At 44.2% G+C, this 14,972-nt stretch overlaps 1 protein-coding gene across 1 annotated transcript in view; it reads left to right on the forward strand.

The window, feature by feature from the left end:
• The first annotated feature begins 2,223 nt into the window (after window positions 1–2,223).
• mapk8ip3 (mitogen-activated protein kinase 8 interacting protein 3) overlaps window positions 2,224–14,972 on the forward strand; it is a 94,827-nt gene continuing 82,078 nt past the window's right edge. The window contains 1 exon segment of the mRNA XM_070449247.1: window positions 2,224–3,256. Coding sequence (XP_070305348.1) covers window positions 2,957–3,256 — 300 coding nt within the window. The 5' untranslated portion in view covers window positions 2,224–2,956.

Raw genomic sequence — 14,972 nt, forward strand, 5'->3', positions numbered from 1 at the left:
ATGTCCTTGATGATCTTTTTGGCCTTCCTGTGACATCGGGTGCTGTAGGTGTCCTGGAGGGCGTGAGTTTGCCACCGGTAATGCGTTGGGCAGACCGCACCACCCTCTGGAGAGCCTTGCGGTTGTGGGCGGTGCAGTTGCTGTACCAGGCGGTGATACAGCCCGACAGGATGCTTTCAATTGTGCATCTGTAAAAGTTTGTGAGTATGAATTATAATACCGATTAAACCTCGTGGTCAAACAGGGAAATGGTTCCAATCGTTTTTCAACCGTAGATTTTTCCCATAGGGGATTTTAGTAACACTTCAAATAAGGGCTGTGTTTCGTGTAGGCTTACCATGGCGTAATTCTGAGTTGGATGGCAGTTGAAAACGTATTTTCCCAGTCGGAGCTTGTTTTTTTCCGAGTTCCCAGTTGTCTTGAACTCACTGAAATCAGATTTCCCAGTTCTGAGTTTCCAGTTGTTTTGAGTGTGGCAGAAGTCATGCTGGATTGACACCATGGCCAATGTTAAATGTTTATCCTTTTAAGCTTGGAAAGAGACTCTTAAACCCAGACTTGGGACCACACACCCACTCTATTGAATAGCAGGCTAGTGATTGCTTTGCAGTGCTTGCAGTCAGCCACTGATTCCTTCCAAACCATTAATTGTTGAATTTGCGATTTCCAACTTGTGTAATATTTATGTCCAATGGTCCATGAACACCGATACGCTTTATCTATAATTTCTCTTCATTATTTCTCTTCATATGACAAGGAGATTGTCAACTCGATTCATGATGATTACTGCTAGCTTGCTAGCTAAGATTTTGAAATTATGATGTTGACATGATCAGTCCAATCAAAGCTGCTGTAGATATACTTGAGTAAAAGTACAAAGTAAAAGCTCTCCATCAAATTCCTTATATTAAGCAAACTAGATGACACAATTTTCTTTTTTGTTGTTTTATTTACAGACAGACAAGGGCAAACTCAAAACACTCAGACATCATTTACAAACGCACTATGTTTAGTGAGTCCACCAGATCAGAGGCAGTAGGGTGGACAATTCGTTATATTGATATGTGCGTGAATTGGACAATTTCTGTCCTGCCTCAGCATTCAAAATGTAACGAGTACTCATTGGTGTTTGGGAAAATGTATGGGAGCAAAAGTAAAAGTTGTAAAAAATATAACTGCAGAGTAAACAGCATGACGTCAGCCAGAATTGGTCAGCTGGCACCTCCATCCATCTACAGCCAGGGAGTCCCGAGCCGATTACCGTTCTCCCTGCAGCAGGATATTATGCTGGCAGATGATCCGGATTTTTTTCAATGTTTTATAAGAGTCTCCCTGCAAAGACATACTAAACTTTGGGAATATCGATATTTTTTTTACGCTGTGAAGTGCAACTGTTTTTCACAGCTTTGCAACCACCTTTGAAAAAATATATGGACCATTTTACATATTTAACCAGAATTTATTTTTAAAGTTTACACATACTGGTATGTTGAAAGCTATTGTGTAGTCTATATTTAAAGAAATACACTTATCATTAAACACAGATACATGTTATTGGAATTACTCAATCGAGTCTGCAAAAATGAAATTGGTCTCTTGTTCTGGGCAAGTGGTTTAATATAGAGTACTGGTGACTCCTTACTCCACCCACTCCATTCACTGCAATGCAATACACGGTACATGGGATACCTGTCTTGGCTAAAGTGGGGTGGGAAATACTCAGTAAGGTCTCTACTAATCAAATATGCCTGAGACGGGTAGAAAAGTTCTCTCTACAAGCCAATATGTATCCCATGTACAATCTATTACAGTGATTGCATTGGACGCTTTAGAGGGGGCGGATTGAAAAGCCAGCAGCAGGCCATGCAACATAGCACCCCTCCAAAACTAACCATATTTGGTTAGTAGACCCTACTGAGTATTTTCCACACACATCAGCTGAGACAGGTAGAAAAGTTTTCTCTCAACATACCAGTGTCAACATTGTATTTTTGTCATTTTTAGTCTTAATTGTTATTTTTTTACCATATTTTTTAAATAAATTACTTTGCATTTTCTTGTTGGCACGATAAAAGTGTCCATTGATTAAAATTGAATATAATTTGAATGAGGTATCCACATTGAAATGTTTTGAAATGCGGGCTTTTATTTAGAAGGTCTCACTAGTATCATACGAAAGTGACGTTATAGTTTGTGCTGCTGTCAGAATACTAGTGCAGAATACTAGTCCACAGCTCCACCGACACCGAAACAGCATCGTCCTTCACCGAGAACAACATCGGTAGAAAAAAACGGATCTAGTATGATTTAAGGGACGGCTTGGGTGTTGGCAGCACAAGGGAACGCCGTTATCCTCTTCATTTTACCTATTTATATATTGTTTTTTTTATTTCCCAACGGATTTCGAATCCTCCCAGTAATGGCTGGGGTCCATGCCTCCGGCTGCTGAGCGGCAGGTGTATTGTTGAGGACTTATTTCTCATTCATTATGTATTCAACTACGGCGGATACACAGGTCGGTAAGGACTGAACCGACTGCTACCGGAATTGGATGTTGCTGTCGCGAGGAAGGCAGTAGCAGGGTGCGTCGTTCCGTCCTCGAGGCTGCGGTGCAGCAGCAGCAGTGGTGGTCGGCTCGGGAGGGCGGTCTCTCTATCCCCTTGTAAATAGCTTATATATATATATTATTGTGAATAAAAATGTCTCAATACAGTTTAGTAGTTCAAGGTTATAAATCCTAACTGCCAAAAATACCACCCAAATGATAACAATCTTTGAAATCGTTCGGAATATGGAATGACACAGGAGATATTTATTGATGATTAATCAGAACGGATTATAATTTCAATGAGTAGTATTTTCCCTTTCATCTTGGTAAGCGTGTTTTATAACTGTAGGCCTATCTAATCAACATCATCTCACATCTGGAATCGGACCCAGACCTAATTTTGTCAAGATGATGGAAATCGACGAGGTTGTATATCAGGACGACTATGGCTCAGTGTCCGTTATGTCGGAGCGGGTGTCGGGCCTGGCCAACAGTATCTATCGGGAGTTCGAGCGCCTCATCAGCAGCTACGATGAGGAAGTGGTCAAGGAGCTAATGCCGCTGGTGGTGAACGTTCTGGAGAATCTGGATTCGGTTTTATCGGAAAACCAGGAGCACGAGGTGGAGCTCGAGCTGCTGAAGGAGGACAACGAGCAGCTCATCACCCAGTACGAGCGCGAGAAGGCGCTGCGCAAGCAGGCAGAGGAGGTGAGGGTTACTCCATCCATGGCTGTTTTGTTTATAAATACTCTACCAGTGTCTTCATCACTAGCTATATCTATGACTAGTAATCACTGTACATACATTCACTTTCAATAGAGGTTCAGTTTTCATTGCCACTGTATGCCCATTTTACCAAAATGAAACCCTAAACCTAACCATTATAAGCTATACCCACATCCCATTCACATTCCTTCTGTAGGCCATTTATTTCTAGGCCTAATTGGCCAGGCCTATATAACAAGGGATACGTCTCCAATGGCACCCTATTCCCTATATAGTGCACTACTTTTGACGTGAGCTCATAGGCCCTAATGTAATATACACTGAGTATACCAAACATTAGGAACACCTTCCTAATATTGAGTTGCACAGGCCCCCTCTCCCCTTTTACCTCCAGAACAGCCTCAATTTGTCAGGCATGGACTACTATACAAGGTGTTGAAAGCAATCCACAGGGATGCTGGCCCATGTTGACTCTAATGCTTTCCACAGTTGTGTCAAGTTGACTGGATGCCCTTTGTGGTGGACTATTCTTGATACACACGGGAAACTGTTGAGCGTGAAAACCACAGAAGCATTGCAGTTCTTGACACAAACCGGTGCGCCTGGCACCTACTACCATACCCCATTCAAAGGAACTTAAATATGTTGTCTTGCTCATGCTCTGAATGGCACATATACAGTCGTGGCCAAAAGTTTTGAGAAGGACACAAATATACATTTTCACAAAGTCTGCTGCCTCAGTTTGTATGTTGGCAATTTGCATATATTCCAGAATGTTATGAAGAGTGGTCAGATGAATTGCAATTAATTGCAAAGTCCCTCTTTGCCATGCAAATGAACTGAATCCCCCCAAAACATTTCCACTGTATTTCAGCCCTGACACAAAAGGACCAGCTGACATCATGTCAGTGATTCTCTCGTTAACACAGGTGTGAGTGTTGATGAGGACAAGGCTGGAGATCACCCTGTCATGCTGATTGAGTTCGAATAACAGACTGGAAGCTTCAAAAGGAGGGTGGTGCTTGGAATCATTGTTCTTCCTCCGTCAACCATGGTTACCTGCAAGGAAACACGTGCCAAGATTGCACCTAAATCAACCATTTATCGGATCATCAAGAACTTCAAGGAGATCGATTCAATTGTTGTGAAGAAGGCTTCAGGGTGCCCAAGAAAGTCCAGCAAGCGCCAGGACCGTCTCCTAAATTTGATTCAGCTGCGGGATCGGGGCACAACCAGTACAGAGCTTGCTCAGGAATGGCAGCAGGCAGGTGTGAGTGCATCTGCACACACAGTGAGGTGAAGACTTTTGGAGGATGGCCTGGTGTCAGGAAGGGCAGCAAAGAAGCCACTTCTCACCAGGAAAAACATCAGGGACAGACTGATATTCTGCAAAAGGTACAGGGATTGGACTGATGAGGACTGTGGTAAGGTCACTATCTTTGATGAGTCCCCTTTCCGATTGTTTGGGGCATCCGGAAAAAAGCTTGTCCGGAGAAGACAAGGTGAGCGCTACCATCAGTACTGTGTCATGCCAACAGTAAAGCATCCTGAGACCATTCATGTGTGGGGTTGCTTCTCAGCCAAGGGAGTGGGCTCACTCACAATTTTGCCTGAGAACACAGCCATGAATAAATAATGGAACCAACACATCATCCGAGAGCAACTTCTCCCAACCATCCAGGAACAGTTTGGTGACGAACAATGCCTTTTCCAGCATGATGGAGCACCTTGCCATAAGGCAAAAGTGATAACTAATTGGCTCGGGGAACAAAACATCAATATTTTGGGTCCATGGCCAGGAAACTCCCCAGACCGTAATCCCATTGAGAACTTGTGGTCAATTCTCCAGAGGCGGATGGACAAACAAAAACCCACAAATTCTGACAAACTCCAAGCGTTGATTATGCAATAATGGGCTGCCATCAGTCAGGATGTGGCCCAGAAGTTAATTGACAGCATACCAGGGCGGATTGCAGAGGTCTTGAAAAAGACAAAATATTGACTCTTTGCATCAACTTCATGTAATTGTCAATAAAAGCCTTTGACACATATGAAATGCTTGTAATTATACTTCAGTATTCCATAGTAACATCTGACAAAAATATCTAAAGAAACTGAAGCAGCAAAGTTTGTGGAAATAAATATTTGTGTCATTCTCAAAACTTTTGGCCACGACTGTACATATACACAATCCATGTCTCAATTGTCTTAAGGCTTAAAAATCTTTCTTTAACCTGTCTCCCCCCCTTCATCTATACTGATTGAAGTGGATTGAGCAAGTCACATCAGTAAAGGATTATAGCTTTCACCTGTATTCACCTGGTCAGCCTATGTCACAGATTGCATGCAGTGAGTACTCATATCTGGACTAATGGCCCATCCATATAAACACAGCAGATCATAGACAGTGGAAAGGCCTATCTATATAGCATCATCAGTGGTGGTTCAATGAGGATAGGGGCCTGGGAATAGCCTAGTGCATGCATTGTGCCTGGGCCAGGTTGGTGATCAGTTCAGTGTGCTTGTGTGTTTGCTGAAGGATTCCTGCAAAGCTGGGGAGTGTTGTGATGCTGACGTGAATGTACTATATTTCATTACATTTTATTCAATAAAATAATTGTATTTGACACAGACTTTTATGGACAACAATATGCCTAAAATGAAACCGGACTTTTCACAATTACAAGTTGTCTTGTAAACTATTACGGACTACAAAGGGAAACCCAGCCGCTAGCTGCCCAGTGACGCGCGAGCCTACCAGACGGGCTAAATGCCTTTTATACAGGCTTGGAGGCAAGCAACACTGAAGCATGCTTGATTTCACCAGCAGTTCCAGACGACTGTGATAATGCTGGTCAACATTCACAAGGCCGCGGGGCCAGACGGATTACCAGGACATGTGCTCCGGGCATGTGCTGACCAACTGGCAGGTGTCTTCACTGACATTTTCAACATGTCCCTGATTGAGTCTGTAATACCAACATGTTTCAAGCAGACCACCATAGTCCCTGTGCCCAAGAACACAAAGGCAACCTGCCTAAATAACTACAGACCCGTAGCACTCACGTCCGTAGCCATGAAGTGCTTTGAAAGGTTGGTAATGGCTCACATCAACACCATTATCCCAGAAACCCTAGACCCACTCCAATTTGCATACCGCCCAAACAGATCCACAGATGATGCAATCTCTATTGCACTCCACACTGCCCTTTCCCACCTGGACAAAAGGAACACTTATGTGAGAATGCTATTCATTGACTACAGCTCAGTGTTCAACACCATAGTACCCTCAAAGCTCATCACTAAGCTAAGGATCCTGGGACTAAACACCTCCCTCTGCAACTTGATCCTGGACTTCCTGATGTGCCGCCCCCAGGTGGTGAGGGTAGGTAGCATCACATCTGCCACGCTGATGCTCCACAGGGGTGCGTGCTCAGTCCCCTCCTGCACTCCCTGTTCACCCACGACTGCATGGCCAGGCACGACTCCAACACCATCATTAAGTTTGCAGACGACACAACAGTGGTAGGCCTGATCACCGACAACGACGAGACGGCCAGGTCTCTGACCTCCTCCCTATAGGCTGTGTGGTGCCAGAATAACAACCTATCCCTTAACTTCTTATGGCTGAAATCCCGTTAACGCGATCGATTTGACAACAGCCAGTGAAAGTGCAGGGCGCCAAATTCAAACAACAGAAATCTCATAATTAAAATTCCTCAAACATACAAGTATTATACACCATTTTAAAGATAAACTTGTTGTTAATCCCACCACAGTGTCCGATTTCAAAAAGGCTTTACGACGAAAGCACAACAAATCATTATGTTAGGTCAGCGCCTAGTCACAGAAAAACACAGCCATTTTTCCAGCCATAAAATTAATCACTAACCTTTGATGATCTTCATCAGATGGCACTCATAGGACTTCATGTTACACAATACATGTATGTTTTGTTCGATAAAGTTCATATTTATATCCAAAAATCTCAGTTTACATTGGCGCGTTATGTTCAGTAATGTTTTGCCTCCAAAACATCTGGTGATTTTGCAGAGAGCCACATCAATTTACAGGAATAATGATCATAAACGTTGATAAAAGAAACAAGTTTTATGCATAGAATTAAAGATATACTTCTCCTTAATGTAACCGCTGTGTCAGATTTTTWAAAAGCACACCATGCGATAATCTGAGTACAGCGCTCAGCCACCGCCATGTTGTGGAGTCAACAAAAGTCAGAAATAGCGTTATAAATATTCACTTACCTTTGATGATCTTCATCGGAATGCACTCCCAGGAATCCCAGTTCTACAATAAATGTTTGTTTTGTTCGATAAAGTCCATCATTTATGTCCAAATACCTCCTTTTCGAGCACTAAGTCCAGACGAAAAGTCAAAAAAGTTCTATTACAGTTCGTAGAAACATGTCAAACGATGTATAGAATCAATCTTTAGGATGTTTTTATCATACATCTTCAATAATGTTTCAACCGGACAATTCCTTTGTCTTTAGAAATGAAAAGGAACAGAGCTCGTGCTCACGGCTGGGCGCGTGACTAAACTAAAGGCTTTCAACCAGACCACTGGTTCAAACAGCTCTTATTCGCTCCCCCTTTACAGTAGAAGCCTGGAAACAAGGTTCTAAAGACTGTTGACATCTAGTGGAAGCCTTAGGAAGTGCAATCGGATCTTGGATAGGCATATACCTTTTTTCTCAGGTTTTTGCCTGTCATATGAGTTCTGTTATACTCACAGACATCATTCAAACAGTTTTAGAAACTTCAGAGTGTTTTCTATCCAAATAATATGCATATCTTAGCTTCTGGGCCTGAGTAGCAGGCAGTTTACTCTGGGCACACTTTTCATCCGAACGTGAAAATAGCGCCCCCAGCCATAAAAAGTTAACGTAACCAAGACTAAGGAGATGATTGTGGACTACAGGAAAAGGAGGACCGAGCACGCCCCTATTCTCATCGACGGGGCTGTAGTGGAGCAGGTTGAGAGCTTCAAGTTCCTCGGTGTCCACATCAACAACAAACTAGAATGGTCCAAACACACCAAGACAGTCGTGAAGAGGGCACGACAAAGCCTATTCCCCCTCAGGAAACTAAAAAGATTTGGCATGGGTCCCCATATCCTCAAAAAGTTATACAGTTGCAACATCGAGAGCATCCTGACTGGTTGCATCACTGCCTGGTACGGCAATTGCTCGGCCTCTGACCGCAAGGCACTACAGAGGGTAGTGCGTACGGCCCAGTACATCACTGGGGCTAAGCTGCCTGCCATCCAGGACCTATATCATAAGCGGTGTCAGAGGAAGGCGCAAAAAATTGTCAAAGACTTCAGTCACCCAAGTCATAGACTGTTCTCTCTGCTACCACACGGAAATCGGTACCGGAGTGCCAAGTCTAGGTCCAAAAGGCTCCTTAACAGCTTCTACCCCCAAGCCTTAAGTCTCCTGAGCAATTAATCAAACGGCAACCTGGACTATTTGCATTTTTACACTGCTGCTACTTGCCATTTAATTTCTACGCATAGTCACCTTACCCCTACCTACAATACCGTTCKAAAGTTTGGGGTCACTTAGAAATGTCTTTGTTTTTGAAAGAAAAGCACATTTTTTGTCCATTTAAAATAACATCAAATTGATCAGAAATACAGTGTAGACATTGTTAATGTTGTAAATGACTATTGTAATTGGAAACTGCAGATTTTAATGGAATATCTAAACGCAGCAAAAAAAAGTAAAACGTCCTCTCACTGTCAACTGCGTTTATTTTCAGCAAACTTAACATTGTGTAAATATTTGTATGAACATAACAAGATTCAACAACTGAGACATAAACTGACGGATATGTAACTAACAGAAATGAAATAATGTGTCCCGACAAAGGAGAGGTCAAAATCAAAAGTAACAGCAGTATCTGGTTTGGCCACCAGCTGCATTATTAAGTACTGCAGTGCATCTCCTCCTCATTGACTACACCAGATTTTCCAGTTCTTGCTGTGAGATGTACCCCACTCTTCCACCAAGGCACCTGCAAGTTCCCGGACATTTCTGGGGGGAATGGCCCTAGTCCTCACCCTCCGATCCAACAGCTCCCAGACGTGCTCAATGGGATTGAGATCTGGCCTCTTCGCTGGCCATGGCAGAACACTGACATTCCTGTCTTGCAGGAAATCACGCACAGAACGAGCAGTATGGCTGGTGGCATTGTCATGCTGGAGGGTCATGTCAGGATGAGCCTGCAGGAAGGGTACCACATGAGTAGGAGGATGTCTTCCCTGTAATGCACCGCGTTGAGATTGCCTGCAATGACAACAAGCTCAGCCCATGATGCTGTGACAACACGCCACCAAACCATGACAAGACCTCCACCTCCAAATCGATCCCGCTCCAGAGTACAGGCCTCGGTGTAACGCTCATTCCTTCGACGATAAACGTGAATCTGACCATCACCACTGGTGAGACAAAACCACGACTCGTCAGTGAAGAGCACTTTTTGCCAGTCCTGTCTGGTCCAGCGACGGTGGGTTCGTTCCCATAGGCGACGTCGTTGCCGGTGATGTCTGGTGAGGACATGCCTTACAACAGGCCTACAAGCCCTCAGTCCAGCCTCTCTCAGCCTATTGCGGACAGTCTGAGCACTGATGGAGGGATTGTGCGTTCCTGGTGTAACTCGGGTAGTTGTTGTTGCCATCCTGTACCTGTCCCACAGGTGTGATGTTCGGCTGTACCGATCCAGTGTAGGTGTTGTTACACGTGGTCTGCCACTGCGAGGACAATCAGCTGTCTGTCCTGTCTCCCTGTAGCGCTGTCTTAGGCGTCTCTCAGTACCTACATTGCAATTTATTGCCGTGGCCACATCTGCAGTCCTCATGCCTCCTTGCAGCATGCCTAAGGCACGCTCACGCAGATGCGTAAAGAGGCCCATTTATCGGCAACCATCACCCCTGTGTTCCAATGGCACGTTGTGTTAGCTTAATTCCAAGTTTCTAATTTTAAAAGGCTAATAGATCATTAGAAACCCTTTTGCAATTATGTTAGAACAGCTGAAAACTGCAGTTCTGATTAAGGAAGCAATACAACTGACCTTCTTTAGACTAGTGGAGTATATGGAGCGTCAGCATTTGTGTGTTCGATTACAGGCTTAAAATGGCCAGAAACAAAGACCTTTCTTCTGAAACTCGTCAGTCTATTCTTGTTCTGAGAATGAAGGCTATTCCATGCGAGAAATTGCCAAGAATCTAAAGATCTCGTACAACGCTGTGACCTACTCTCGTCACAGAACAGTGCAAACTGGCCCTAACCAGAATAGAAGGAGGAGTGGGAGGCCCCGGTACACAACTGAGCAAGAGGACAAGTACATTAGTGTCTAGTTTGAGAGACAGATGCCTCACAAGTCCTCAACTGGCAGCTTCATTAAATAGTACCCGCAAAACACCAGTCTCAACGTCAACAGTGAAGAGGCGACTCCGGGATGTTGGCCTTCTAGGCTGAGTTGCAAAGTAAAAGCCTTATCTCAGACTGGCCAATGAAAAGTAAAGAAATTTAAGATGGGCAAAAGAACACAGACACTGGACAGAGGAACTCTGCCTAGGCCAGCATCCCGGATTCGTCTCTTCACTGTTGACGTTGAGACTAGACACTCTAATCTACTTGTCCTCTTGCTCAGTTGTGCACAGGGGCCTCCCACTCCTCTTTCTATTGGTTGCTGATAATGTGCCTCCTTGCACGTATGTAGATATTCCATTAAAAATCAGCTGTTTCCAGCTACAATAGTGATTTACAACATTAACAATGTCTACACTTTTTTTCTGATCAATTTTATGTTATTTTAATAGACAAAAAATTAGCTTTTCTTTCAAGAACACGGAAATTTGTAAGTTACCCCAAACTTTGAATGGTAGTGTACATGTTCAAATTACCTCGACTTACCTGTTCCCCCGCACATTGACTCGGTACCGCTAACCCCTGTATATAGCCTCGTTATCGTTATTTTTAATTTTTAACGAGGCTATGTACAGGGGTTAGTGGTTATTTAAAATAACGATAACGAGGCTATATACAGGGGTTAGCGGTACCGAGTCAATGTGCAGGGGAACAGGTTAGTCGAGGTAATTTGTACATGTACAGTTGAAGTTGGAAGTTTACATACACTTAGGTTGGAGTCATTAACTCGGTTTTCAACCACTCCACAAATTTCTTGTTAACAAACTATAGTTTGGGCAAGTCGGTTAGGACATCTACTTTGTGCATGACACAAGTAATTTTTCCAACAATTGTTTACAGACAGATTATTTCACTTATAATTAATTCACTGTATCACAATTCCAGTGGGTCAGATGTTTACATACACTAAGTTGACTGTGCCTTTTAAACKGCTTGGAATATTCCAGAAAATGATGTCATGGCTTTAGAAGCTTCTGATAGGCTAATTGACATTTGAGTCAATTGGAGGTGTACCCGTGGATGTATTTCAAGGCCTACCTTCAAACTCAGTGCCTCTTTGCTTGACATCATGGGAAAATCAAAAGAAATCAGCCAAGACCTCAGAAAAACAATTGTAGACCTCCACAAGTCTTGTTCATCCTTGGGAGCAATTTCCAAATGCCTAAAGGTACCATGTTCATCTGTACAAAAAATTGTACGCAAGTATAAACACCATGGGACCACGCAGCCATCATACCGCTCAGGAAGGAGACGCGTTCTGTACCCTAGAGATTAACGTACTTTGGTGCAAAAACTGCAAATCAATCCCAGAACTACAGCAAAGGACCTTGTGAAGATGCTGGAGGAAACAGGTACAAAAGTATCTATATCCACAGTAAAATTAGTTCTATATCGACATAACCTAAAAGGCCGCTCAGCAAGGAAGAAGCCACTGCTCCAAAACCGCCATAAAAAATCCAGACTACGGTTTGCAACTGCACATGGGGACAAAGATCGTACTTTTTGGAGAAATGTCCTCGGGTCTGATGAAACAAAAAATAGAATTGTTTGGCCATAATGACCATCGTTATGTTTGGAGGAAAAAGGGGGAGGCTTGCAAGCCGAAGAACACCATCCCAACCATGAAGCACGGGGGTGGCAGCATCATGTTGTGGGGGTGCTTTGCTGCAGGAGGGACTGGTGCACTTCACAAAATGGATGGCATCATGAAGATGGAAAAGGATGTTGATATATTGAAGCAACATCTCAAGACATCAGTCAGGGAGTTAAAGCTTGGTCGCAAATGGGTCTTCCAAATGGACAATGACCCCAAGCATATTTCCAAAGTTGTAGCAAAATGCCTTCAGGACAACAAAGTCAAGGTGTTGGAGTGGCCATCACAGCCTTGACCTCAATCCTACAGAAAATGTGTAAACTGTATGTATGTTAACTTCTGACCCGCTGGGAATGTGATGAAATAAATGAAAGCTGAAATAAATCATTCTCTCCACTATTATTCTGACATTTCAGATTCTTAAAATAAAGTGAGGATCCTAAGATAGGGAATTTTTAGGATTAAATGTCAGGAATTGTGAAAACATTTACACTCAGTTTATTTGGCTAAGGTGTATGTAAACTTCCGACTTCAACTGTAGGTAGGGGTAAAGTGATTTAATTTATTTACTTTAGTTTATTTCGTAAATATTTTCTTACCTCAATTTTCTTAACTGCATTGTTGGTTAAGGGTTTGTAAGTAAGCATTTCACGCTAAGGGCTACACCTGTTGTATTTGGCGCATGTGACAATTTTTATTTTATTTTATTTGATCCCTGGGGAAATGAAATGGTGTAGAGTACTGTACAGTGGTGAATAGCAATGGTATCTTGTGCCTTTAGTAATAAGCGGCCTTCAACAGAGACTAAAAGCCGGGATGGCTACGGTCCTCGACTGCCTTTGTTGCTATTCTACTCCTCTCCTCCTCCCATCAGTAGTTAGAGAAACAGAGAAGATGAGGCACCCAGCAGCAGCATCAAAAACCATCCGTCTCTAATCCTTCACCTGCTAGAAGCAGATGCCATCTAAAAATACAAGCGAAGCAGAAAGCATCCTACTGTGGTGTCAGTTGGCTTAGGCCTTCAGTGGCATGCTGCTTTCCCATGTACAGTGCCCTCCACTAATATTGGCACCCTTGGAAAAGATGAGCAAACCGGGCTGTGAAAAAAACGTCTTTATTGTTTATCCTGTTGGTCTTTCATTCAAAATATTCACAACAATCAAACCTTTAATTAAAGTTAAATAATTGGAAGATTTTTTTTCTTCTCAAATATGTGTGCCAAAATTATTGGCACCCCTTCATTCAATACTTTGTGCAACCTCCCTTTGCCAAGATAACAGCTCTGAGACTTCTCCAAAATGCGTAATTAGGTTGGAGAGCACATGGCAAGGGATCTGAGACCATTCCTCCATACAGAATCTCTCCAGATCCTTCAGATTCTGAAGTCCACTCTTGTGGACTCTCCTCTTCAGCTCATCCCACAGGTTTTCTATGGGGTTTAGGTCAGGGGACTGGGATGGCCATGGCAAAATCTTGATTCTGTGGTCAGTGAACAATTAGGCCTGGTGCGTGGTGCCGGAACTGGAGGTACTGGGCTGGAGACACGCACCTCAGGGAGAGTGCGTGGAGGAGGAACAGGGCTCTGGAGACGCACTGGAAGCCTGGTGCGTGGTGTAGGCACTGGTGGTACTGGGCTGGGGCGGGAAGGTGGCGCCGGATATACCGGACCGTGCAGGCGTACTGGCTCCCTTGAGCACCGAGCCTGCCCAACCTTACCTGGTTGAATGCTCCCCGTAGCCCGTCCAGTGCGGGGAGGTGGAATAACCCGCACTGGGCTGTGTTGGCGAACCGGGGACACCATTCGTAAGGCTGGTGCCATGTACACCGGCCCGAGGAGACGTACTGGAGGCCAGATATGTTGAGCCGGCTTCATGGCACTTGGCTCAATGCTCAATCTAGCCCGCCCAGTGCGGGGAGGTGGAATAACCCGCACCGGGCTATGCACACGTACAGGAGACACCGTGCGCTCTTCCGCATAACACAGTGTCTGCCCGTACTCCCGCTCTCCACGGTAAGCATGGGAAATGGGCGCAGGTTTCCTACCTGCCTTCGCCACACTACCCTTTAGCCCCCCCCCCCCAAGAAATTTTTGGGTGAGCCTCTCGGGCTTCCAGCCGCTCTGCCTTGCTAGCGCCTCATAATGCCGCCTCTCCGCTTTTGCTGCCTCCAGCTCCGCTTTGGGGCGGCGACACTCCTCTGGCTCTGCCCAGGGTCCTTTACCGTCTAGAATTTCCTCCCATGTCCATTCCTCCTGGTACCGCTGCTGCTGTCGCTGCTGCCTGTTTCCACGCTGCTTGGTCCGAGTTAGGTGGGTGATTCTGTCACGGTTTTCTTCCTGGGATGAAGGAGAGGACCAAAATGCAGCGCGGCTAGTGTTCAACATGTTTAATAGACGAATAAACAGTAACACTAATACAAGTAACAAAATAACAATTGTGAAAACCGAGACAGACCTATCTGGTGCAGACAACACACAGAGACAGGAAACAATCACCCACCAAATCCCAACACAAAACAAGCCTCCTATATATGATTCTCAATCAGGGACAATGATTGACAGCTGCCTCTGATTGAGAACCATATTAGGCTGGACACAGAAACAGACAAACTAGACACACAACATAGAATTCCCACCCAGCTCACGTCCTGAC

Source organism: Salvelinus sp. IW2-2015, linkage group LG20 (genome assembly GCF_002910315.2).
Source record: "Salvelinus sp. IW2-2015 linkage group LG20, ASM291031v2, whole genome shotgun sequence".
NCBI lineage: Eukaryota > Metazoa > Chordata > Actinopteri > Salmoniformes > Salmonidae > Salvelinus > Salvelinus sp. IW2-2015.